At 45.9% G+C, this 25,061-nt stretch overlaps 6 protein-coding genes and 1 non-coding gene across 7 annotated transcripts; 5 read left to right on the forward strand and 2 right to left on the reverse strand.

Moving 5' to 3' along the window:
* Window positions 1–51: 51 nt before the first annotated feature.
* Window positions 52–1,040, forward strand: LOC108099536 (RNA-binding protein cabeza). The gene is made up of 2 exons (XM_017203113.2): window positions 52–663; window positions 720–1,040. Exons 1-2 carry the CDS (start codon window positions 327–329, stop codon window positions 989–991), a joined length of 609 nt encoding a protein of 202 aa, XP_017058602.1. The 5' UTR covers window positions 52–326; the 3' UTR covers window positions 992–1,040.
* Window positions 1,023–3,401, reverse strand: LOC108099488 (protein ecdysoneless). The gene is made up of 2 exons (XM_017203052.1): window positions 2,940–3,401; window positions 1,023–2,878 (listed from the first exon to the last, which is right to left on the reverse strand). The coding sequence occupies exons 1-2, from the start codon at window positions 3,304–3,306 to the stop codon at window positions 1,101–1,103; spliced, it is 2,145 nt and encodes a 714-aa protein (XP_017058541.1). The 5' UTR covers window positions 3,307–3,401; the 3' UTR covers window positions 1,023–1,100.
* Window positions 3,402–3,869: 468 nt separating this feature from the next.
* Window positions 3,870–5,223, forward strand: LOC108099214. Its single transcript, XM_017202597.1, has 2 exons — window positions 3,870–3,993; window positions 4,212–5,223. Exons 1-2 carry the CDS (start codon window positions 3,964–3,966, stop codon window positions 5,073–5,075), a joined length of 894 nt encoding a protein of 297 aa, XP_017058086.1. The 5' UTR covers window positions 3,870–3,963; the 3' UTR covers window positions 5,076–5,223.
* A 486-nt stretch (window positions 5,224–5,709) lies between these two features.
* On the forward strand, window positions 5,710–6,975 carry LOC108100089. The gene has a single exon (XM_017203835.2). It carries the CDS (start codon window positions 5,710–5,712, stop codon window positions 6,973–6,975), a length of 1,266 nt encoding a protein of 421 aa, XP_017059324.1.
* Window positions 6,976–7,047: 72 nt separating this feature from the next.
* Window positions 7,048–9,982, reverse strand: LOC108100099 (major royal jelly protein 1). Its single transcript, XM_017203847.2, has 3 exons — window positions 9,453–9,982; window positions 8,124–8,320; window positions 7,048–7,678 (listed from the first exon to the last, which is right to left on the reverse strand). Exons 1-3 carry the CDS (start codon window positions 9,897–9,899, stop codon window positions 7,135–7,137), a joined length of 1,188 nt encoding a protein of 395 aa, XP_017059336.1. The 5' UTR covers window positions 9,900–9,982; the 3' UTR covers window positions 7,048–7,134.
* Window positions 9,983–10,890: 908 nt separating this feature from the next.
* On the forward strand, window positions 10,891–10,962 carry Trnac-gca. The gene has a single exon. It is a non-coding gene; the product is annotated as a tRNA-Cys (tRNA).
* A 2,761-nt stretch (window positions 10,963–13,723) lies between these two features.
* Window positions 13,724–15,264, forward strand: LOC108100231 (protein yellow). The gene is made up of 2 exons (XM_017204012.2): window positions 13,724–14,637; window positions 14,755–15,264. Exons 1-2 carry the CDS (start codon window positions 13,785–13,787, stop codon window positions 15,048–15,050), a joined length of 1,149 nt encoding a protein of 382 aa, XP_017059501.1. The 5' UTR covers window positions 13,724–13,784; the 3' UTR covers window positions 15,051–15,264.
* Window positions 15,265–25,061: the final 9,797 nt, after the last annotated feature.

The raw sequence follows: 25,061 nt of genomic DNA on the forward strand, positions 1-25,061 counted from the left end.
ACTGCATTCACATTTCCTTAATGGGTGCGTTTAGCAAAAGTGTTTAATGGTGGATGCTATTTTTTTCTTTTTGTTTTTGTATTTTTTAGTGAATAAGATTTAAAAACACACATATTACGACATTTGACCGTTTTTTCAGAAGAGCCACTATTCTGAGCATTTACCAAAACCGATGTTATAGTAACGAATATTAAAGCGCCTTAATAATGTGCTGAACGCATTCACCAGCTGTGTTTAGTGAGCACTAAAGTGCTGTTGGGCGCACCAGCATAAAAACATATGAAAACCAAATCTAGAAAAATTAAATTGGAAGATATCTCAGAAAAATGGTCGATCCGAATAGAAAAATAAACCGTCTAGTAGAAAGGGACGTAGACTTCCTTGAGTCGTGCGAAATCGAGTTTGCAGATCGCTTCACAGACGACGATCCGGAGTTTATGGCACACTGCAGCAAACCTCTGCCAGAACCGCCAATTGTGGAGAACTGGATAGGCGGAGGGGGCGGCGGTGGTGGAGGAGGTGGTGGTTTCTCCGGCGGAGGAGGTGGTGGCGGCCACCGGTACAGTCCCTACAACGGACATCGCCGGGGAGGAGGCGACAGGGGATGGCAGCGAAGAGGAGGAGCCGGATACCACAACCACAACCAAGACAGAGGCTTCAGGGGTAAGTCCCAGGGAGCTCAGACTATATATAACTTATTCACCCATTTTAACCCGCAGACAACCGTCGGAACAACAGATTCGAGCACAGGGACCGCCGGGATCGTAATGAAGGAGGCGGAGGGTCGGGCGCTGGTGGCTACAAGCGTTCCCACGACCATAATCAGCGCAACGACCGTCGGGATCGCTATGAAGGAGGCGGAGGATTGGGCTCTGGATCTGGGGGCTACAAGCGCTCCCACGACCACAATCAGCGCAATGATCCTCCTAACGAGCCGCCCATGAAGGTCAGACGCGACTATGGAAACTTTGTGCCTGCATCAAAGGATTAGTCATCAAAAGTAGCTTAAATAAAAATACTCTTTTTAAATTACAATCAAATATTCACATTTACGTTTATTGAATGAACTTAAGACTAAACACTAATTCCTGTAAATCCGTTTACAAGGTCGATTCGGAAATGTCCTTGGGGTCCTGATCCGCGCCAGCTGCCGACATGCCAACGCCCATGGCGCTAAAAAGGTTGGAGACGGGACCTGCGCCGCCGATCTGCGATTGGTAACTGTCCATCATGTTGCGCAGCGTATTAACATTAATGTTGATTGGCTCAAAGTCCTCAATATCATCGAAATCGTCCTCGTCCGCCTGGGGAGCAGCCTTTTTCTTGCCGTGGAAGGACTTTCCCACGCTGGTTTGGGCCAGTTCTCGGTCCATTTGCTCCATGTAAGACTGAATCTGCCGGTCCAGTGGAAAAACACTGCCTCCGCCGGAGAGGGCGTTCAGATTGCCCTCCAGGTCGTCCTCGTCCGCATAGTCGCTCATCTCGGAGGTGGAGTCCCAGTTGTCCTCGGGTATGACGAAGTCCAGGAAGTTCCGCACATGGGTGCTGTCCGGTTCCTCCTGCTGGATAAGCGAGTTACGCTGGCAGGCCTTCCGCATGGAGGCATTCTTCTTAACCTTGGCCCCCAATCCCGAGGAGGTCTTGGCCTGCGGTGGCGGCTCATCGTCGTCGGAGTCCAGCTCCGGCTCCCCGTGGTCGCGATGCTCAATGCCCTCGTAGTTGGACTGTCGGTCGAGAAACTCGGACAGCTGCTTTGTGAATTCCTCGGCATTTACCTGTCCGTTCGGTTTGTAGAGCTTTTTGGGTCCGTAGCGATCCTGCAGCATGGAGTCCAGATCCTCGGCGCTGATGTTCAGCCATTCGTCCGAGTCGCTGGGCTGTAGATTGTTCTGCTCGTCACGCAGCTCCTGCAAAGCGGCCTCCGCGGGATGGAGCAACAGGTCCAGGATTTCGGCGCCTGCACGCGAAGCTGTGCGAAAGCGCTCCTGGTTGCCGCGGAAGTAGTCCTTGGCCTTGTTGAGCAGCTCATTGTACTCGGCACTGCCCTCGACGTTATCCCGGAAATAACCCTTGCTTTGTAGGCTGCGCTGATACGAGCGCCAGGCGGACGTCTCCTCCAATTTCTGGCTTTCCAGCCGTTTGGCCTGCGTGGCCAGGATTTCTAGACCACTGGCCAGTTTGACGCCCAGCAGTTGTTCTTTGAATCGCTCTGGTTCGTTTAAGGGATCTGTGAGATTCCACCCAAGTCGCCGGTCGGGGAGATACGACTGGTGGGTTAGCATGGCGTACAGACAACGGGTGAACCTCACGTTAGTACGCACGCGCACGGATTCGGGTGGGAAATAGCGCATGGTGCGGAGGGCCTTCACATCCAGCGAATCCCGTTCGCAGAAAGCTCGCACTGCCGAGGAGAGAAGTCGTGGCCGGTGTTTCAGCAGCTGAGCAGCACTGCGCGGGATTTCCAGAACCTGGCGGTGGATGGAGAAGTGCGGCTGGGCGATCTGGTACTCCTTAAGCCGCACATCAATGCAGGACTGGATCTGCGGCGAGCAGCGATACAGGGTGGGATTCATTCGTATACGTTGTACGGCCGTAGCCATGGTAATCGGTTTGTCTTGGCTGCTGGCGGCGGAGTTCTGGAGGAGCTGCAGGCAGCCATTGACGAGGTACACCCGCCGCTCGCAGGTCTCCGGAGTAGCCCAGTCGGGCAGGGCATCAGCTGCCTCGATGAGCAGGAACTCCCCATCCGAATCGCTGACCCGCGCTATGAAATCTCCGCGAGCACGTGTGATCTCCGAAAGCAGATAGACGACGAACCACTCATCGCTGATGTTGTCGCCGTAGTGGGTTACGCCGTGGAAATGGGGTGGGAGGTCACCTGGGCGGGGCATGGAAAATGCATTTAGTATGCACAAATATGGCTATTTATAGCGGCTTACCCAAATCCGCCTCCTCCTCCGGGTTTGTCTCCTCGTTCAGCAAGCGCTCTTCGGCCCCGCCCATTCGGATTTGCAGCTGGAACTCGTCCTTGTGCCACAGATAGCTGCGCTCCATGGATTTTTCTTTCACGATGGCCGAGATTTCGCTGCGAATTTGAACCATCAGTTTGCGCAGAGCGGCCTCATCTTGAACGTTGTCCGGTATCTTGGGGAACACGTAGTACTCTACGAAGTCCTCCTCGCGGACGAACTCCAGATTGCTGCCCGGGATCTTGCTCATCCTTTGTTCTTTTATTTGCGTGGGAAGGGAATCCTGATTTCCTGTTTTCCTGCTCGGCGTTGCCAGATGGTTTGTGCCTTCGACCATCCGTGAAGTCCCTAAAAAATCCAGCAAAACCTATTGGCTTTACAGCCCAACCTTTTTCTTCCGCCTAGCCATGGGTTGGAAACCTGGCTTTCCGTTAAACTTAAACTACAATTTTAACGATCTATCTCCTTTTAAATGTTTTGCAACAATTTCAAAGACAATAAGAATTTCAGTTTTATTTGTCTTATTTAAATCAAATTTAGACAACTTACATTCACAATTTTAAGTCGGGTCGTTTTTTCTACTGTATTAATTGAAAGAAATGAAAGTCAAATATTTGCGACCAAACACTTTAGGGTAATCTAAATATTTTGATCAAGCAAAATCCCGTTGTGTTTACCCATTTAAAACCACTCTAAATGGGACTAGCGTTTTTATTGGTAAATATAGCTTACTCACTCATCGTTGCGGCATCCCAATCTAGTTGTTGTAATTAGAATCGTCGCAGCAATTGCCACTTTGCCCAACTCCCATTGACTTTCGAAAGCAGATAGGCAAACAGACACCCGAAAGATATAAAACGCTATCTAAAGTCTGCTATTTTGGGGCTTTTATTGCTGTCACCAGAGGAGTTGGGAATCAGACAATTGGAAATACTCGTGGGAGTTGGACCTGAACTTACTAAGAATAAAGGAAAACACAACCGAAGACGTCATCATGCTCTCAAAGAATCTTCTAGTGAGCCTGGTATGATTTGTTTGATTTTTAAATAGCTAATTATAATACTCATTAGTATTTAAACATCCCAATTTAATTAAAATTTTTGATAATTAAACCAAGACAATGTTGGTTAAGAATCCGTTATCCAACCCATGCTTTTATTGAAGCACTTTTCCAACGAGAGGTTTTTGCTTTATAAATAAAATATATATTAACTAAGTGTTAATTAAATTCTTGTTTTCCAGTTACTGCTCAACTTAGTGGCGTCTTTAGTGGCAGCCACCGTGACCACCCGTCGCATCCAGCCGAGGGAAACGAACTCCTGCGAGGGTCGCCAGACCCCTGGACCCATCTGCGAGTCCTGCGAGCTGCTGGCCACCTGTGTGCGCCACTCGAATGGCTGGGTGAACATCCCCGTGGAGTCGTGCGACGTGGCAAATGGATACTACTGCAACGCCCGACTGGGCAGCTGCACCAACGAGACGGGTCCCTGCCACCCGTTCGGGATCGAGGGCAACTTCCAGTGCACCTCGCAGGGCATCTTCCCGGATCCGTACGACTGCCAGAAGTACCACATGTGCTACTTTGTGGGCGCCACCTTGGTGGCCGCCGCCGTGGACTGTGGCAACGACAAGGCCTTCGATGCGCGGACGGGTCAGTGCACCCTGACCCTGACCGACTCGGTTTGCCTGCAGCGGCAGTACAACTGCCCCAACGCCGGACACGTGGCCCCCTGGCCCACAAACCCCAACATCTTCTACGTGTGCAAGTCGACGGTGAACCAGAATCTGAACGACACTATCGTCATCTATCCCTCGCTGCACAGGTGCAACGACGGGGAGACCTTCGTGGACTACGTCTGCCGCAGCGGATCGAATGTCCTGCCGCCCAACTCGGAAGACAACTCGGAGGTCATCGTGGACCCCAACGATGACGGCTTCTCCGTGATGCCCAGCACCTGCCAGCACGTGGGGCTGATCGCCGATGGAAACGACTGCCGGAAGTACTACTACTGCTCGGCCCTGAATGGCAGCCTGCGGCACATGGATTGTCCCGAGGGCACCTACTACCGCCCCGAGTTGTCCTCCTGCGTCCTGGGAACTTGCTAACTTTACTTGTTCTTCAAGAGAGTAACCTTAATAAATTATCAAAAGGGCGAATCACTTATTAGGCTCTTATTTATTCAAGTTGTTATGTGCCTATCGTAATGGTTTCTTTAAAAAAATCAACAAATATAAATTCGGTGATCCTTAAAAATTTATTTTGAAGTACTTTTTGGTTAATTCTGTATTTGATAAATGCCCGAAAGCTTGGTCTTTTTAGGACTGAAGCACGGGGGAAACTTCGACCGATGCTTCTTTTTGGCAATCTTCAAAAAGTATCACAGATATGGGTTTTTCGGGGATCCCACAGACTGTTCTAGTTATTATCAGCTCCGCGATAAGGGTAGAGGAATTCAGTATGCCAAGTTCTCGGAAGAACCATCTTCGTCCTCGTTTCTCGTTGACCATTTAAAAAAAGTAATGCTTACTTATTGGTATACTTTTATCTATGTTCACAGAAACAGATTAAGTTACTAATTACCTTGCAATTATAAGAGGTACTTGACGAAATGATTTTGTAGATGTTTTTTCTAAGACATTTTAGGGCTTATCTATTTAATTAAGTCGAAGACATTTTGCCTGGCTGATTAGAGGGGCTATAAAATATGGCTCCCACTTGCTGTATCCAGCATTCTTCGATATGAGTTCTATACTCCGTGTTCTTCTACTCCTGCTGAGTATAACAGCAGGAACAATCAAGGCAGACGATAATCCTTGCCAGGATGTGCGGATGGCCGGCTTCCTCTGCCTGAATTGCACCACTCTGGGCTACTGCATGCGCGACGCCACCGGAAACTGGGAGACCATTGCGATGCTCGGCTGCCAGTCCCAGCACAATTTCTTCTGCAGTGACGAGGGAACCTTCGGATGCACCTGGCAGTCGGAGTGTCGCGTGGCCAAGAAGGGACCATTTACCTGCCAGCAGGCGGGACTCTTCCCGGATCCCTACGACTGCAGGAAGTACCACGAGTGCAGCGACTCGAATGTGGACACTCCGCGCCTCTGCCCCAACGGACTTGGCTTCTCCACGCTCTCCGAGACCTGTGTCCTTTCCCGAGAGAGCGATCTGTGCACGGAGGAGCAGTACACCTGCAATCGATCCGGACAGGTCGGTGGATGGCCTGCGGACAACCGGTACTTCTACGTCTGCGTGAACAGCACCTCCAACTCGCTGTATCCACTGATGATGAAGTGCCGCGAGGGATTCGTCTTCAGCGGATACAGTTGCATGCCGGAAGGCTATTCCAGGAGTTCGGGACTCCAGGTCAGAGATACTAGCAAGTGCGTTGATCAGACCAGATACGAGTGTCCTTTCCGATCCACGGAAACCGGTTACTGCAAGTGCGTCGGTGGAGAAGAGCAGAGGATCATCTGCCCCTCTGGATTCCACATCGATCTGAGGATCATGACCTGCGTGAGCGAGAGGATCTACCAGTGCGAGAACTTCGAGGTCCTCAGCTGCCCCAATTCCACTGCCTACAACGAGTACTGTATTTGCATCGAGAACCAGCTGCAGGTCTACGACTGCCCACTGGGAACCTTCTTCAATGCCGAGAAGTTGGTGTGCCAGGCGAAGTCCAGTGAGTGCGTGGGCCAGCTGGACTATGAAGTGTTTTCGTGTCGCGGTGGGGACTTGAGTGCCTTCTGCTTTTGCCTGGAGGGAGAGCTCCACAAGTATGACTGCGCACCGGTTTCCTATTTCGATGCTCAGAAGGGGGTGTGCCTCAGGGAAAGCGACCTGTGCCGTGACGAAATGGATTTCTCCACTTTTGCCTGCCCCAATCTGGATTTGAGTGTCTTCTGCTACTGCGTGAATGAAGGTATTCAGAAGGTAGCTTGCCCATCGGGTTACTACTACAGCACTACCCTTAACGTTTGTGTTAAGGAGACTTTTAAATTGGAATAAAATAATTTAAAATATTTGATGAAGGGTCCACTAAAATACCATTGCATTAATTCAAATAAATCCCCGGAACTATTTCCTATTTAAAACTTTCACATTTTTACTGATACCCTATAAAGAAAACAACACAATTCAAGGCTTAGACCTAAGCAGAAAAGAAGGTCAGTCGTCGCACTCCCTCACCACGGGATGCAGGACAATCGAGGCTCCGTTGCAGCCGGTTCGGTCCGCGATGAAGTCGTGAAAGTTGCTCTCCAGCGCCCACATGAACCGCTTGTGGCCCGGCAGCACCTGGGTGGAGAGGCGGCAGTCGCCGCCCCGCTGCACCTCCTGCAGGTTGGCGGCCTTGAAGCAGGTCTCCGAGTCCCACAGGTAGATGTCGTTCTCGCCCTTGTAGCGGAAGAAGAGCGAGGTGCCTCCGTCGGCGCCCAGCAGCACCGCCTGCTTCCCGTACGGCTTGGGTCCCACGTCGATGATGGAGCCCGCCCCCTGGCCCACGCGCAGGTACTCGCCCTTGATCGAGTACAGTCGCGGCGAGCTCAGGTAGCTGAAGAAGAGCGTGGAGGTGCCGTCCGGCTTGGAGGTGAGCGCCACGTACAGGACGTCGCTCGTGGGGGCCGTCGCCTTCGGCAGGACGATGCGGTACGACTTGTTGCCGGTGAGGTCGTACACCAGGATGCTCCGGGCTCCGGCGTCAGCCACATAGCTGTGGTTTCGAAAGAGGCAAATAGTGGTTAAAAATATTAAGCCTGGTGTTGCTAATTTGATTTCAGTTGGTTAGTAGGAGATACATTTCTGAGAACGGAAAAGCTCGATAAGATATGGCTTAGCAAACTTGTTCATTCTTCTTTTAATTTTTTTTTGTCAAACATTTGTTTGAACGTGAGTGGAACCTTTAATTTTGATTGAACACTTTCTTTGGGTAAATGATTAGATAGGAAAAGTTAAGCTTACAATTGCCGTTATGAGTTTTAAAGATAAACGTAAAGTTTTTTACATTTATGTGTTTAATTACTTTTAAAGTGCATGCAAAATAATCTTTAAATTATATAAATGAATTAAAATATTTGCTCTTTAACGACTAATGCCCCATTACTCTTTTCCAACCGGAGCATAAACAAACGTAAAGTAGAATAGGTGCCAGAACTCACACGAATGGCTTATTGTCCTTGGAGTAGTCGACCACAATGAACTGCAGGCGGCTCTCAGAGGTGACCAGGTCACTCAGATCGATGCTCTTGACCACCTTGTTGTTGGCCGTGTTTATGGCCACAATCTTGGGGCCGCACCGGCGGATGGGCTGCTCCAGGGTGTTGACAATGCCCACGTCCAAGGCCCAAAGAAGTCCCTGTGTAAAAACAATTAATAATCGCCATCAATTGCGGTTTGTATTCATTGTTTTCGATGCTTTTATTTGCCGACTGTTAATTGAAACGATGCCGGAGTTCAAAATTCAACACTCGTAGCAATAAAATGAATATCTGCGAGCGCACTGAATGGAAAATTGTGCAAACAAATAAACTCAGTTGCGCTGTTTGTTATTGTTATGTTGACTTTTGTGTAAATAAAATGAAGAAATGATTTGCATAAATGCAGCTAAACGAGAATGGCATTTAAATGAAAACGGATTGACGTCTCCAATAATCAAGCAAAATTATTAAATTGCAGATATGCTGGGAATAGCAAGTAGGTCATTTCTGTTTCTGAATATGCAAACATGTAAATATTTGCTGATATCACTGGCTGTTCAACAAAGAACATTTCACTGTTCTATTTGTGATTTGTGTACTAGACTTTAATTAAAGCTGACAGGCATTTAAGCTTCGGAGTATTAAATTGCAATCAAAACACACAAAACATTGTCGAATCGCCTGCGACAGGCATTTCCTTTGACGCTTAAATTATTTCTCGCAACTCTTCACTGCATTTACATGACACTTTTCAGCTGCAGGGTTTTCCCTCCTATAATATTCCATTTACGTAACCACTTTTTCACCCGTTTATCCGTTCATTCTTTCTCTTCGGTTGGCGGCGCCAATTGCCAGTCATGAATTTTATTTGGAGCTCTTTTTTCCCGCCTCTGTTTATTTGATTAAAAAAGCAATTTTTGGTCGACAGCGAGGATGGGTTGTTAAAAAGATGGAACTGCAGAAGGTTGATTGTCGAGTGATATCGTATAGCCATACTCTGTGTATTTAATAGTAATTTTGTTTTGGATTTGTGGGTACGAATTGCCTAACCAAAAACTGCACTGCATAAATTTAAAAATATTTTTATGTTTTTCCGAATTTTATAAAATAAATGACTGAGCTACCCCTTCATGCGAACCATACAAATATGAAAAAAGCGTTTAAATCGAGATTGCTGGCCATGAAGAGGCTACCAAAAACACAGCCATCCGTAATTAAAGGCTGAAATTGCAACTTTTTTGCACCCAAAAAAAAAAAAACAGAAACAATATCGGCGTTAATTGCACTCACATTCGGATCGACTGCGATGTCCACGACGGATTGGAGGGCCTGGCAGTTGCCCTCCTCCTGGATGGCCCAGCAAGGATACGGGGCGATCTTAGTAAGGCACTCGCCCTTCTTCAGGTTGACCTTGCCGAGGGTGAAGGGCACGCCCTGCTTGTACCTGGGCAGGGCCACGAAAGCCGAGTCCTTCTGCAGCTGGGCCCTGGTCACGATCACATTCCGGGGAACATATCTGCCGGACTGCACGTAAATGTTCTTGGTGGACTCGCAGGGCCAGAGGAGGCTGCTCCCACTCAGCTGGAAGGTGAGTTCGCTCAGCGGGTTCTTGTCGCACTTGGTTGCCCCAATCGCGTTGGAGGCGTCCGCCGACCCGGACTCGTCAGTGGAGGAACTGTATGCTCCCAGGGCCACGGATGCAGAAACCACAAGCAGCAGCAATGGCAGCTGCGACATTTTACGGCTCCTTCGTGTTCAGTTGGGAACTCGGAAACTCAGCACTCGAGAGCCACGTTTGGCCAGAACATAAAACTGTCTGAACGGCGGCCAGACTCGCATTTAAATATAAAAGCCCCCGTTCGTGCAGCATGCCAGTCGGAGCGTGTTGCAGTCGCAAGGTCGTTAGATGGTAAACACGGGAAAACAAGTGTCTGTCTGGAATTGTTACCACCCAGCCAGCACGTCTGGCTCTCGCCGGAAATCGGACAGACCTCTAAGACCTCTTCTCCACTCGTTTCTAAGCAATGCGGAAATCCACGCGGAAATATGTTTTCAATTTAACCCATTCGATGCATAAAAACCAAAAAGATTGCACACGAGATTCAAATACTATCTTGGAGCTTATACTATTATTTTTCTTTAAAAAAAAAAACTACTTTGGCTTTAGACACTGTTTGGCATAATGTTAAATATTTTATAGCTTTCTCCGTTACCTTATTGAATAAAATGGGTTAAGCACTAAATCCAGTTCCTGTCACTTATCGATCACTTGTGCAACCGATGGAAACCCTTGTTCCTACCCTTTGACCGGCAAAGGTCAGGGGTCAGGCGAAACAGTTGCCAAAGTGGCCCAAAAGTTCAATATCGATGCCAACGTCGGTGACCTGTATCTGCGAGCGAGAAAGTTTCGGTTACTCGGTTTGTGTTACCAGTTATTTTGTGGCTGACAAAAACATCTGTCAGCCCGCTTGCAGTTATCAGTGTTTGGGGTTGAAAGAGAAAGTTGGCGGAAAGGGGAACCCATTTCGCAGATAAGATTGCAAGTTACCGGAGAATCGATGGGACAGAGCAACCCGGTGACTCACACAAAGAGTTTCGCGCAAAATTCATAAACAATCTGTCTTAAATTGATTTCACTTCTATTTTGAGATAAATGCGAAGGCGAATGCAAAATTTTATCTCAGTTTCTGGGCTTATGCACAGCTCCGAGCTCCGTGGAATCCCAGTTGGGGGTATAGCTCAGGGGTAGAGCATTCGACTGCAGATCGAGAGGTCCCCGGTTCAAATCCGGGTGCCCCCTGGAACCAAATTTTTGTCCATCTTTTTTTATTGGCTTCTTATCCCGGCCTGTGGATTTAGGAGCTTTTTAGGGGGATTACATTAAGGTGAGTCCGCCAGACACGGGCAACGAACTCGTGAGGAGCCCACGCATCGAATAATAACAAATAAAAAATGCTTTGACACATTCGCGTTGGCGGAGGACTCGGTGTCCAGCTGCAGAGTCCTTTGTTTGTCCTGTCTCTTTTTTTGGGGCTGAGGGAGCAGCACGTGCAGCGAATTATGCCCAGCACTCGGCTTCCATTAAATCGCAAGCTTAAATCTGCTTAAAGCGGAGCGAGAAAGGCCAGCGGCTGGTCAACATTTTCATAAGCCGAGTTAACCCTTTTGTCGAGGCTCCGACTTGGCTTCCGCATGGCGGAATGAGTCACGGCCGGACTGTCGATAAGGCCAAATTACATGCAGATTGAATTTGTGCGAAATCCATTTTAATAAACTGCCATTGGTTGGTTGGTCGCCCCTCCCCCGATCATAATCCCCGAATTTATAGCGCACACATGCCCCAAAGCTGCCTGATGTGCGATATGTGGGCGGATTGTCAGTCACTGGAATCTGCACGGACTGAGCTGTAGATAAATATTTATGGGCTCCAGCATAAATAAAATCAAAAACATCAAAATGGGGAATCAATCAGCCGCAAGACTGAGATTTAAACACTCTATAGGTATAAATACGATAAAAATAACTACGCCATTAAATAAGAGAATTAAAAAAGTAGTAATAGGATTTTATTCTAGCTCTTTACATTATTTAATATTATTAGAGAGTATATTCTCATTCGCCACTCCAATTTTTGTTATTTTTTTGGCAGATGCGTATAAATGAGGAATTTAAAATGTTTCATTGATTTCATTTTGCGAGAAAAAATTCAATTTTCAATATGCGCATCGATGAGCAGATAGCTGCCGATATCAATTTGTCGGCAAGTCAGGAATGAAACCAACCGACGAAATGAATTAAATTATTTCAAAACAATTAAACAGCGATGAGCCACCGGATAAAGGCACTAATTTATGGCAATTCATCAAACCATTTGGGCTGTGCAAAAGGTTAAGAACCACAGTGGACAACTTTAAGCAGACGTAAACAAAACTTGGCCGACGAAAGAAAGCCAGCAAAGTGAAAGCAAAGCACATAAATTAGGCGACCAGTGAGATGTGCGGGGAGATTAGGTTGGATCCCTGTCTGATGACTTTTTAATACCCTGTATTGCAACTATAAGCCGCTGATTTAAATGGGAATCAAATGGTTTCGTTGAAAGCCTTTGTCTAAATTAGCATCTGCTATGGAAATCATTTTAAATGAGCTGGAACTTAATTTATTTTTTGTTGTTCATAAAAGGTTGATATATTGGAACGAAGTTTTATGGTATGTAGCAAGTTCTTACCATCCCTGGAAATAAGTTTGAAAGTTTTGTTTTTAATTTATGTGAGATTCCCGGAAAAAAAGAAAATCGCTTTCCTCAGCAAAAAGCAGCAGCAGTCGGCCCATTTACCAAAGCAAATCAAACGTGACCACAGACAATTCTTTTTGCACTTTTTTTCCGCAGCTGCGGGACAAAGTAAAGCCCGACAAATTATTGGCTTATTTGCGTTTTCAATTGGGTTTTTATTGGCACGCACATACAGAAAGGTAAACTTTTCGTTCGGAAAAGCGGGAAACGGCGAGCCCGCTTTAAAGAAGTCGCACACAAACCTCGGCTTTTCCCCATGACGCATACGCCTCGTTAAACGGGCAATAAAAAGAACTGTCAATGTAATGTGTGGAAAATGGCCTGCGGCGGAATATGGGCAGGATTTTCCCGGGGACGGGCTGTTTTCTCCCCTCTAATGGGGGTCAGTCGCCAGTCGCCCGGCTGTCTCTTATCTCCCCCGAACTTTTTCTGGCTGGAGGTGAGTGTTTACATAAATTATGTCAGATGAGTAGCCCGGAAATGCTTGTCATCAATTTTTTGTGCTCCATGTCTCGTATAAATCATTCCGCTGGGCGGGGGAAAAGTCACCCGGAATGCGGGTTTCGGCTCACAATTTAACATGCCACACACGTTGGACTTGGCTTGGGGCGATCCCGGTTGTCTACCCATATCGAGGGCCTTAGCCTATTTAGGGGCAATTACGCCGATGGAAATGGCCGAGCGATTCTGCAGGGAAATCCCGAGATGCAGAGATTTTCTGTCACTCATTCAATCACTTTGCTTTCGCCAAGCTGTTGCTCGACCATCGGAACAGCAGTCTGAGGACACTTTTGTTAATGGCAATTAATTTGCTAAAAATATCACTGGCAATCTGGAGACACTTGTAGGAGTTCCCTTCTCGATTGGTTGCACTAATTGCAGCGGCGTTTGTAGTTTCTCAGGAAGGCAGAAAGTCCTCCATTTCCTTGACCCTTAACCTTCGATGGAAAACTTCTGGGGCTTCCCTGCGAGCCAAATGGTTATATGAGAAATTACTAATAGATGTTGTTCAACAATGTCTAGGTATCTTATATAAATACCTTTATAAAGGTTCACGAGTAATTGAGTTCAGATCGAATTGCTTCAATTTAACATGCAATTCAATTACTTTTTGAGCCATAAGTGTTATAGCTTTTTGTTGGTCAACTTTGGTCAAGGTTCTTTGGCCGGCAAAAAATCAGTTTGAAAATTGAGAATTGGTCGCGAGGCACGTTGCCGGTTTCTGTTCAGATTGGATGGGTCTGTTGGTTATAAAAGCACGCCACTCTTTTAATTTGCCACTCGTACAGAACGCAAACGTCGTGGCCAGACCAAAACCAACTGTTTTCGAGATGAGACTGCTCTTGGCCGTGATCCTTGGCCTTTGCCTGGCGGAGTTGTCTGGTTCGCAGGGCACAAAGTACGGACTGTGGACTCCGGACCGAGCCTACTCCGACTCGCAGCCCATCCAGTGGACTGGGGGTCAGTTCGAGTTCCCCTGCGCCAGCACCAAGTCGCTCTTCAAGAGCTCCGGCAAGTTCATTCCCAAGAACGTGATCGCCACGCGGGCCCAGCTCATCGGAGACACCATCTACTTGGCTCTGCCGCGCTACCGAAAGGGAGTGCCCGCCACGCTGGTCAAGACCACGGTGAAGCCGGGCACCTGCTCCACCACCTTCAAGCCCTATCCCTGCTGGGACCTCCAGGAGGAGGGCAACTGCAAGGCCCTGCAGTCCGTGGTGGACCTGATGGTCGACCAGAACGAGGTGCTCTGGGTCCTGGACACGGGCATTGTGAACACCCTGGAGACCCCGGTGCGGAAGTGCCCGCCCAAGGTGGTGGCCATGTCGGTGAAGACCGGCAAGGTGCTGAAGACCGTCTCCCTGGAGGGCCTCACCTCCAGCAGTTCCCGCCTCCAGTACCTGGTGGTGGACTACGCCCCCGATGGCGGCTGCTTCGTGTACGTCAGTGATGCCGCCAACAGGGCCATAATCGTATACAACCTCCAGGCGGATCGCGGATTCAGGGTGGTGCTGCCCAAGGCCGTCACCGCCGGCTGTCGATCGAGGGACGTGCTCTACATTGCCCTCATCCGCAGGGACTGCGGCTCCACGGAGCTCTACTTCACCTACCTGAGCACCAGCAAGCTGTTCTCCCTGAAGTCGGAGTATCTGCGCAGTGGACTGGCCGACGGACGCATCTTGGGTGAGTTTGATTTTTATGATATCATAATTACATACATCTACTCGGGATAAAGATAGTTAGTTTAATTTAACCTAATATAATTCTACTTCATGTTATTAAATTATTAAATAATTCCAGATCTGGGCAAGAAACCCAGTCGCATGGTCATAATCGGCACGGACAACGGCTCGGCGATCTTCTTCCGGAACGAGGGCGACGCGGAGGTGTACCGCTGGGACACGAACTCCACGTTCGCGGAGGCCAACTTCAAGCCGGTGTACCGCAGCCAGACCTGCCAGCTGGTGACCCACGCGGTGCCCGATTACAAGAGGAACACGATGCGGGTCCTGCAGAGCAACTTCCCCGACTACATGCAGAACCGCGTCGGTTGCGGGGCCATCCAGCAGTTGGGTCTGATGCAGGGCTGCTGGTAACAAGGCCCTCGCACCCACTCCCACCCATCAATATCATCCAGTACAGCCCGATAAAAACTGAAAGTTAGATTGGCAATAACCGCGAATCGGTCTCTTTTTTTAACTCTCGAGTGCAGTTCGGTTTTGCTATTGGTATTTTGTACATAAACTAACGACTTTGGTCACCCTTGTTATATAAGCTAAGCAAATAAACGTTTCTTTTTTTACACAAAAAGCGGAGTATATATTTGGGGCTCACTGTCAAGGGAATATGGTATGACATTTTTTCAGGGATTGGTTGAAAAGGCTTTTCAGTTGCACTACTATTTTTTTTTATTTTTTTAACTACATCAACCAAATCAGTTACTTTAATGATACTGTTACCCAATGATGTTTAAGAATTTTAAATGCATTTTATTAGGAAAGCATAAAAATAATTGAATTTGGATTACACACCAATTAAACATGGAATTCAATTACTTCAATTGTAACTCCTTCCCTGGGAATTTTTAATCTTTCTCGCTCTTTTCGCTGTGTTAAGGAAAACAGAGGTATTCATTTGGCTAATTGGTTGTCCTCGTGTTTAAGCACTCACTTGCCCTGATTGCATTGCCCCCTTCATAGCTCCTCTCCGCTTTCCCGCGAAGTGGAAACCAACTTCGCCACCTGGAGACGTTGGGCGTGGAAATTACGGAGGAAAGTGTTAATTGGGAGTTGGCTGATAAATTGCACGGCATCCCTTGCAGTGGCTTCCGTAATCAATTAATCAGCAGCCCTTGTCTATGGGCTTCGCCAGTGACCTTTGCCCCCGGGGCGGCGTTATGGCTTCGTTTGCGTGTTAATTACGCCCACTCGCAGTCTGGAGTGGATCACGCTGCAATAAATGTGCCAGAGCCACACAACTGGGCTCCGAAAATGCCGAGTACCAAACGGAATAAAAGTCACTCGAATAAACTTCAATCCCTTGTGCGTTTCCTGGGAGTGGGAGCAGCTGCCACCGAAAAGGCCATGATAAACTTGTCTCCTCACCCTTGATTTACAAATGCGAGAACGTGGGCGTTTTGCCCACAAACGAGTTGAGCAAAAGTTTATATCATAGCCCCAAAAAAGAAAAAAAGCGGGGGCTGGTCAAAAGCTAAATTAAGCATGGAGCTTCGACGAAAAAAAGTTTGGTTATAACAAACAGAACGTTCTCGTTTAATGCTGTACAAAAACAAATAATTCTGATATAAATAAAAAAAACCTTTTAAGAGTATCTATTTTTTCATATCTGATTTAAATCTATATAAATTTTGAATGCCAATCATTTTAGTTGATAAGCAAACCAAAAAGCGGAAAGTCGAAAACAGAAAACAATGAGGCAAAAGGGTTTTCTTAGTAATAATAATCGTGGCTAATTGGGTCGAAAGGAAAGAGAAGACTTCTTTTTAAGTTTTGACTTCCACAGACCTTCACTGAATCGAATGAAAGGAAACCGGAATTAAAATAAGAACACAAAAAGGAGCAAATACAGTGATACCCACATATATAATCAGGTTTATAAACCGTCTGGCATAAACGGAACATTAAAAGAAGTCGACTACTTTGTTTTTACAACAGGATGTTGGGAATGGACTTTTGTTGGTGGGGTCGAAAATATAAGAAGGGTAAAATGGAAAACAATACGAAAAAGGGTTCCCTTACACAAAAAGTAAATGTGGTAATTGGGTTTGAGTTGAAACTCCGAAAGCTCTCAAAAATAACCGTGGTGATGTGGAAATGACATTTGGGTCTTTAACTTGAAATCAACTTTAAAACTCATTCATTTCTCTGGGTTCAACGACAGAAAAGCCATTCGCAAATTATGCCCTTTGATGTGACGAAAAAACGCAATAAATATATTTGCTGAAAACCCAAGAGAAGATAACCGAAGCCCGCAGACAGACAGTTTTGATGCCTTCTGTGTCAAAAACAAAACCGAATGATGCAAAAGCGGCATCAAGGCAGTCAAAGGAACGTCAGGAACGAAAACATCATTCCCGACAGCAGTGACAAACGATTTTCCGCTGCACAGGTTTCTCCAACCCGAAGTCATGTAAGCTCGCAAAAACCCGGGATATAATTTAATTATGCCTGGAAAGCTATTGTAATTGTTTTGTAATTTTTCAAGCAGTTTCCAGGGAATTCAAGCGCAACCAACCGAGTGGAAAACCCTGAAGTAACTCAACTTCAGGGCGTCCCTTTAATTTTCACACTACAATTGCTCCGGCAACACAAGTTAAGCTTGTCGAAATAAAATTTTCATTGAGTTTGCGGACATTTCTGTGATGTCTAAAGCCACTTTAAAGCCTTCGCCTGGATAAATCAACTTCAATCCGCACAAGATTGACAGCGCCGAGTTCCTTTGGCGCCACCCAAACTAACTGAGTGACTAGGGACTGTCAAAGTGCCCCACCGCCTCGAATACAAAGGACCCCGGGCCCCCGAGGAGCAGGAGGACACTACTGTTTGGCGCCCACTTGAAGTGGGTTTGACAGGGAATGGCAGCTTCCTCGAATGCTTTGATTTCTTTTGTGCGCCTCTGCCTGAATTGGACAAAACATCCGAGGCACCACTTTTACGGTTAATCGAAATGCGAGAAAACCGACGACGTCGGGCTCTAGTGGAAAATTGCAAATGAAAGCGTGAACACGTTGCGCAAATAAATCTGTTAACAAAATATCAACAACGTTCGAAGGCAGCTGTGCCATCGAAAGGAGCTTTAAAGCGATTTCAGTAGATAGTTTGTGTTGCCCAAGGTGCTGCTGTATCTGTCTGAAATGCTCACTGAAAAAAATTATTCTCAAAAATACTGGTCATACAATTTTTTGCTGTTTGCAACCCAGTTTTATTGCAATATCTCAGGAAGTACTCTTCCAAATGTGGAATGGCATACATCGTTGAATTCGTAATAAAATTTCAAATCCGTTGGTATCCACACCTGAAAATGTTGAAATTTGCCCTTTTTTTGCAAAAAATGATGATGTTACAAAAAATGCAAAAATTGGCCTAAAATTAATTTTTCTAAATTTTTAAAAAGGTTATAGGGGTCGTTAGCTGGGCTCTTTAGCTGACCAAAAATATGCTCCTTTTGTCTGTGAGTCTATTTTTGGCCAAGTTATAACTAAAATAGCCCAACAGTAGTTCTCACTTCTACCAAAGTTGAGTTCTTATAACAACATGTTATTTCTCTCATGTGTTTTTCTTCTGGTGTAAGACCTCCTCACTCCTCCGGCCTTTTTCGCATTTCCATGTGGATTGAGGGATTATCGCCACAGGGCCTGCGAAAGCTGCCCACCACGAAATCTTTGTCTGTGGTTGGGATGCCATGGCAGCGGAAGCTTTCCGGGTTCCGTCCCTGTCAAGTCAGCATTTCCTGTTGTCCACCTCCCCAATCCTCCCTCCCCCCTCTCTGCCATTTTCCCCAAAATTCCCTCGGCCAGGCATTCATTTTCCGTTAACACGCCAACGCAAAGCGTCTCCATCTTCATCTCAACTCAACTGAGCGACAGTGGACAGGATGGGCGACGTCTGAGTGCTATCGGATATAGTTGGCCACTCAACGATCCTCCCGGGGCGAGCTTTAATGCAAAGTAGCTAACTGGTTTAGATACACGCCCCTGGCATGTGGGTAAGTGCGACGGGGCCCAAACTCGGGCCGAAACACAGGCCCGAAAATGGGTGCCAAACGACTTCCGCCCAGGCTTATTTTGAATGCGTCACGTGCTGGGAGGAAAATCAACAAGAAACCCCGAATTATGCACAGGGGAAAACGAGAATAATTTTAAATATCTTTGACAGCGCATTTACATATTTTCTGACTTCATTTAAAGCAAGTCTATTGCCAAGGCCAACCCCCTAGATTATTATAATTTATGCTTACGTATACATGTCATATGCCTATTGACACAAATAGTGGCTACCGAAAAACAGGAAACATTTTTCCCTGTTTATTGGTCCCTTTTGAGGCCTCGAGTATAATCAAATTTCTTTTGTGGGTCGCCGGCAAATCGATGCAATTGAAAAATAATTGAACATCTCGACTGCTTATTGAATGTCATTTCGAAATTCATGGCTATGCGGATATGTGAGTACCAGGAGCCTTGGCGCGTGTGATTCCGGGTGAGTCCTCGCATATCTAATGGATCTCCTCCCCATGCCCATGCCGGCATTTCACATTGTCAACGCTCGGCATTCCGTGTGCCCTGCATGCTGGGAAAACGGAAAATTATCGATTTGGTTTTAACGGCACACTTAGGCTCTCATAATTGAGATCCTCGCCTTTGGCCCGTTCCTCCGCAAAAATCAAAAGAGTGTGAGTTTTAAGCTCGGAACGTCGAAATCGGTTCGAAATGTGACACAAATTGAAGGATGATTTGAAAAAGGGAAATCTGTGTTTTCACTCGGGAGGGAGGGGAGTTAATGCCGCCCCTCGGGGCTCGTCAATCAGAAACCTTTTCAAACTGAAGCCAAACATGACGGGGATGTATTGGGAAAAGCGCTAATAATTTCCTGGTTGACTTTATACCTAATAATACTTATTAAAGTAATGCAATCTTTTAGTGATACAGTATTACAGTACAATGTAAGCCAAATTAACTATGTGATTTTATATTCAATCTATCTTACAACCGATTCTTTTTTAAAATCCCAAAGAAATCTAAAATAAACCACGTCATAAACAGCTAGATTTAATCAACATATGCTATTAAAAACAGACAGAAACAGACAGTGAGTTCCTGGGAGGAAGTAAATTGAAATGCAAACATAAATTTCGCCGAATAGATCCGCACATAAATCTAACATGAAGCAGTTGGCAATGCGCAAAATAGAATCCGAATACGAATATAAAAGTAAATAAATACCAGTCCCATATAAGATAAACGAACGTTTTACGAGCACTCGAAGGGGATTTTAAACACACTCGCAACCCGGTCTATTAAAAGGCCGTTGTAGTTGGGAAAGTGAGAAAATGTGGGGGGTGGGCAGGCAGGCTAGCAGTTTATCATTTCATTCGATGATTTATTACCCATACGCCGAGGGGTCCCGAAAAAAGGGTTAACTGGCATATGGACGGCCTGATGTTCCATAAATTTGACCAGCAAAAAGTTTTGACATAAATAAATTTTTGGCGGGCTGAAAGTCGAACGAAAACCTTTTCATTCATAAGAACAAATCGAATGGGATCCACTGAAAAGTCAGCAAACGCAAACGGAAAAGACAGCAACTTCTGCAAAGGAGAGTGGAAAATTAGATTTTCCCCCTCTCTCTGTTTTGATGAAATTGTTTTCCGCCTCTCTGTTTTGCACAGAGTCTGCAACTTCAACAAGTCGTCCAGCTGTTGCGGGTGTGGATGGCAATTGGACTCTGTTTTCCGCCCAGCTACACCAGTTGCTTCTGGTGGAACGCATTTTCCCCGTGCTTCCCTCGCTTTTCCGAACAGCTGACTGGCCGCTGTCGCTGCCGCCGTCGACGCCAGAAAGCTGGCAACACTTTCGACAGGCGCGCAGGAAAAGCCGACCGTCGATTTCCCGAGAGCTGGGAAAATCGCGAGCCGATGCCGCTCGAGTTTTTCGCAGTTTTTCAGTTGGTTTTCCATAGCGGCGCCGCACGCACGTGTCTCGGAGTTTTCACCGGTCAAAAAAAAGTCGAAAACGTCGGAAAATGTGCCACTTGTCGATAAGATGAAAAATCATAACTACTTTCGGTTAAATGCGGTCCAGTGAAATTCCCCAAATATTAGTTTCGATCGTTTTCAGAGTTGTGTAAGTTGACCTTCCGACTTTCATCCGCTGGTCACTGAACTCTTGGCCATTTGATTCGCATTTGGAATCTGGCATCTGCTCGTTCGCCCAACTTATATTTCATTTATGGCCGAAAAAGGTTTATCTGATTAGCATAATAGCCACATCCATGGGGACACTGTGCCTAATGTCCTGCAAATTGTATTTAGTGTAATCTGCTGGGTTTGTACCATTTGATTGATGTAGGTAGCCCAATAATAAGTGGATAAAGTACAAAGAAAACGCTGCCCAAAAGATTAAGAAAAGGATGCTCAGTGGGAATTTAAATTCGGTTTAAATGAGTGGAGTGGACATTTGGCTAAAAAGAAATATGAGTCTCGGGGAAACTTTTGCACGAGCTGAGTTTATGGGTATTTATGTTCAACTAGAAACCCCTAAAGTGAACACTAAAAAACTGGGGGTCATTTTTGGTTTTAATATCGAAAAAAAAGTTTATTAAAAATATTTACTTATTTTACTTTTTCAGAAAATATATTATTGTAGAAAATACATACAAACTATTAGAAAAGTTAAATAAATATAAATTGTGTGTTCCTAGAAAGTGCATAAAAATTTTCTGTGTAGTTTCCAAACTATTAAAAGATGAATCTTTCCCACATTCTTCTCTTGAAAAACTTTAGCAATTAATTGAAGTTTTGCAGACTGTTTAACTCCCATCAAAAGAGACTAACAACTTTTCGAACTTTCTTCAACATATGCATTTTTTAGCAAACTTGTGCCTCCCATTTGGCCATAAATTATCAAACATTTTTTAAGATCAATGCGGCCCAAAAGTGCAGTACACCAACCAGACTCAACTGGCAACTGGGGAGCACTTTGGTCAACATCAAGGAAAACCTGGGAAAGTTACTCTCAAGAAAGAAATAATATATGTGTGCTCGGATGTTGTCAATGAACAAGTGAACAATAAAACGGGAATGGGACAACAAACATTGTTTGTACCAATGCGGTAAAGTCGTAAAAAGTGTTGTGAGCATAAAATTTGAATTTTCGGGAAAAATACGGGAAAAACAAGCCACCATGGAGGAAACAAACATAAAGTAAACCTCAAACAAATGTATACAAAAATATTTAGCATTTTGCGCTAGATTCTTTTCGGGTTTCTTTTAACTTTGCTCGCTGCTTGCTGCTTGCTGCTTTTTTATGGCCCACAATAAATAAAAGTCAACTAGAGAAGAAAGACCAGCGGCAAACAATGAACAAAAGGTTGTCTTGCGAAAATATTTGCACAGTCGAAAAAGTAGCAAACAAAACCCGGCGAATAGCGGTCCAGATAGCGCAAAGTTTTCTAATTTCCCTCAAGGAAATTGCGGCGCAAGCCTTTCCAAAACCACCAGTCATGTCAATATGAGACAAAGCACATAAAACTTTCAACTTATGGACAGTCGGAGGGTTAACAGCTCGCAGCAATTAGCCGCATGTGCTAGATTTCCGCAGCTGCCGAGGCCATAATGCGACTCAATTTATGCACTTGCCCGCTGTCTTTAATTGCCATTCGAATTGTTGACACATTTAGCCAAAGCAGAAGGCCGTGAATTGCGGCGCCAAACAGTTGACTTGCCCATCAAGGAATGTCAGAGTCAAGAGTCGCTGCCATGTACTTCAATCCCAATCCCAATCCCAATCCCAATTCCAATCCCAATCCCTGTTAGAAATCCCGTCGAGTCCATTGTGTGGGGACCTGAACTCTTCGGCTTCGGTTAAGTTGGGCAGCTAATTAATTTTTGTGCCAGCTGCCACCGCCAGATTCCGACTCGGAGCGGAGTCCGCCCAGATGAGACAGTAATTGTCCATTGTGGTTCGGTTTTGGGCGGGCCAAGAGATGGCTCAAGACGGGGCACGTGCCATTGGCTCAAACCGATGGCCTGCGGCTTTTGGCCAAGACAAACTTCGGTTACATAGTCGGCGGGCCTTGGTTTTGAGTATCATTTAAATTAATTGCCGGAGTTTAGCTCGCCGAAGAATGCAGAATCATTTAATTCGTCGGGCATTTAATTAATTAGTGCCGAATTCCTTTGTTTCTTAAGTTTTCACGAGTCGTTTATTGACTTGGGTCTCTTTTCTCATGTGGAAAACTATGGGTAAAAGTAATCATTAATGTTAATGTAAATCAGCTAATGTTAAGTTGTTATAAATATTCAATTTAATTGCTAAAAGACGTTAGTATTGCTGAAAAATACCTTTAATGTGTTAAGCATGCAACTAATTAGCTTCAAACTTTCCTGTTTCTTAAACTTTGCGTGTTATTTATTTACCTTCAGGACGTAAGTGGCATTTACTTTAATGCATTGAGCATACGCCACGTGGGCCTTGGGCTTATAAAACCAAAGCGTCGGAGCGTGAAATCATAACTTCTTATAATAATAACGACTTCCTTTGTTTAACCCAAATAAGCGACGTGAAGGCCAAAAGTTGAGCAGTGGGCCACATGTGTGCCTTGGTCACATTTTCAACTTTTTTGATAAAGGAAGTGGAGGCATTTTACAGCCTGTTACAAAGTTTAAGTCTCGCAAAAGTTTCATTTGTGAGCAGAAATAAATGAATTCAAATGAGGGCCCATTTCTTTGGGGAGTCTGACTGGCGAAGGTCCGATAAATATAAGACGACCATTCATCAGCCATCTAGGCACGTGATGCCCGGCTTGGGGGGAAAATGGGAAAACCCCTGAACGGATCAATAATTCATATTAAGTACTGAGCCCCGGGAATCGGGGCTCAAAGGGGCGGGAAACATATAGTACATCCGCGCTCTTCAAGAGGAACTGCGCAGTATTTTCATGCAACGCTCTATGCAAGGTCAAAACCAGAGGCCCCGTAATGGTAATCGCAAAGTTTCATTACAATCCATGCATGAGCGGTCCATAACCATATCTCGTATTTATATCACTTCCTTCCCCCGCGTCTTGTTCGCCGGAAAATAGCATTGCATAAATCTGGGCAAACACTGCGCGGAAAAGCCATCTCCAGCGCATCTAGCCATCTGTCAGAGCAGCACTGCAAATCTCAGCCATAGAAGATGATTGCATTTAAATGTTATTTATCCGATGCGTTCTACCAAAAAGTCTGTGCGAATTACGCAGCCCTCGGGGAGCTTGTTTAATTAAATTAAATGCATCTGGCATTGCACGAGTGCCTGAAAGCGGAAGTCATGGATGGCAGTAAAACGTCGCACCGAAAAGAACCATTAGAGGATACGTTTCTGCAAAAGACAGTTTTTACTGCTGCTCTAAAAATTTCCTGCTTCAAATGGGATCTTGTGTGAAGCTCACCCACTACCAGAACTCCGAGTGAATTGGAATTTTAAGTAATGGCGGGGCAAGTAAATTTGTGCTTCCTTGGCAAAATATATTGCACTACATATGCTAGAGTGATTTAGAGTCACTGAACATTGCGTTCATTACTGCTTAACTTGGCCGCCAATTCAGAGGATGAACGACTGGGAAATTGGCAGAGAACCAATGCTGTCCAAACGCGAACAAATGATGGCAAGCATCGCAGCTTTAAGCCGCCGCCAAGATATATGGAATGCAATTATTCTGATTGCGCCGCTCACAGAAAGAGAAGAACTATTCCTGCTGGCCCGGGTCTTTAAGCTCAAGTGCTTTGTTTGGGGGCAAGAGACTTGGTCTTGGACTTGGACTTGGACTTGGACTCGGCACTCTTGTGAAAATAAACAAAGCCAATGGCAGCGGCAAATAGACAAAAGACGCGACAGACAGCGGCCCTTAAAAGATTATAAAAGGAGCGTAGAGCGTGGAGCGTGGAGCGTTTGGCCTCCGTGGGTGGATGTCTGATGGCCAGACAAACTGTTGCTCATGCCCCATGAAACATGGCTGGCAGCATAAGTGGAAGTCCTATCGGAGATGGCCTTTATTATTTCTCCTTTCTCTCCTTTCTCTCTGCATTCCCGGGGTTTTGTTTGCCTGATAGCTGTCAATACAGAATCAGAAACAGTTATCGGCCAGCCGCAGCGGAAAAGTTACGATTCAGCAATATTCCTTTATGTTTATGTCTACTTTTGTGGACAGCTCTTAAAGAGCACTTTCCCTGAGTTATGAGTTCCTTGTCCCGTCGCATAATCACTTTCTCCCCGGGGCGAAGCTCCTGCCGCAAAACAAATGGCTTTTTCAGCCAGGTCTCCTATCTACATATGCTTATCAGCCACATATCATTCGCACAGTCCAATTTCTCAGCTCGGGATTCCTCTGCAA

This window comes from Drosophila ficusphila, unplaced genomic scaffold (genome assembly GCF_018152265.1).
Source record: "Drosophila ficusphila isolate 14025-0441.05 unplaced genomic scaffold, ASM1815226v1 contig_286, whole genome shotgun sequence".
Lineage (NCBI taxonomy): Eukaryota > Metazoa > Arthropoda > Insecta > Diptera > Drosophilidae > Drosophila > Drosophila ficusphila.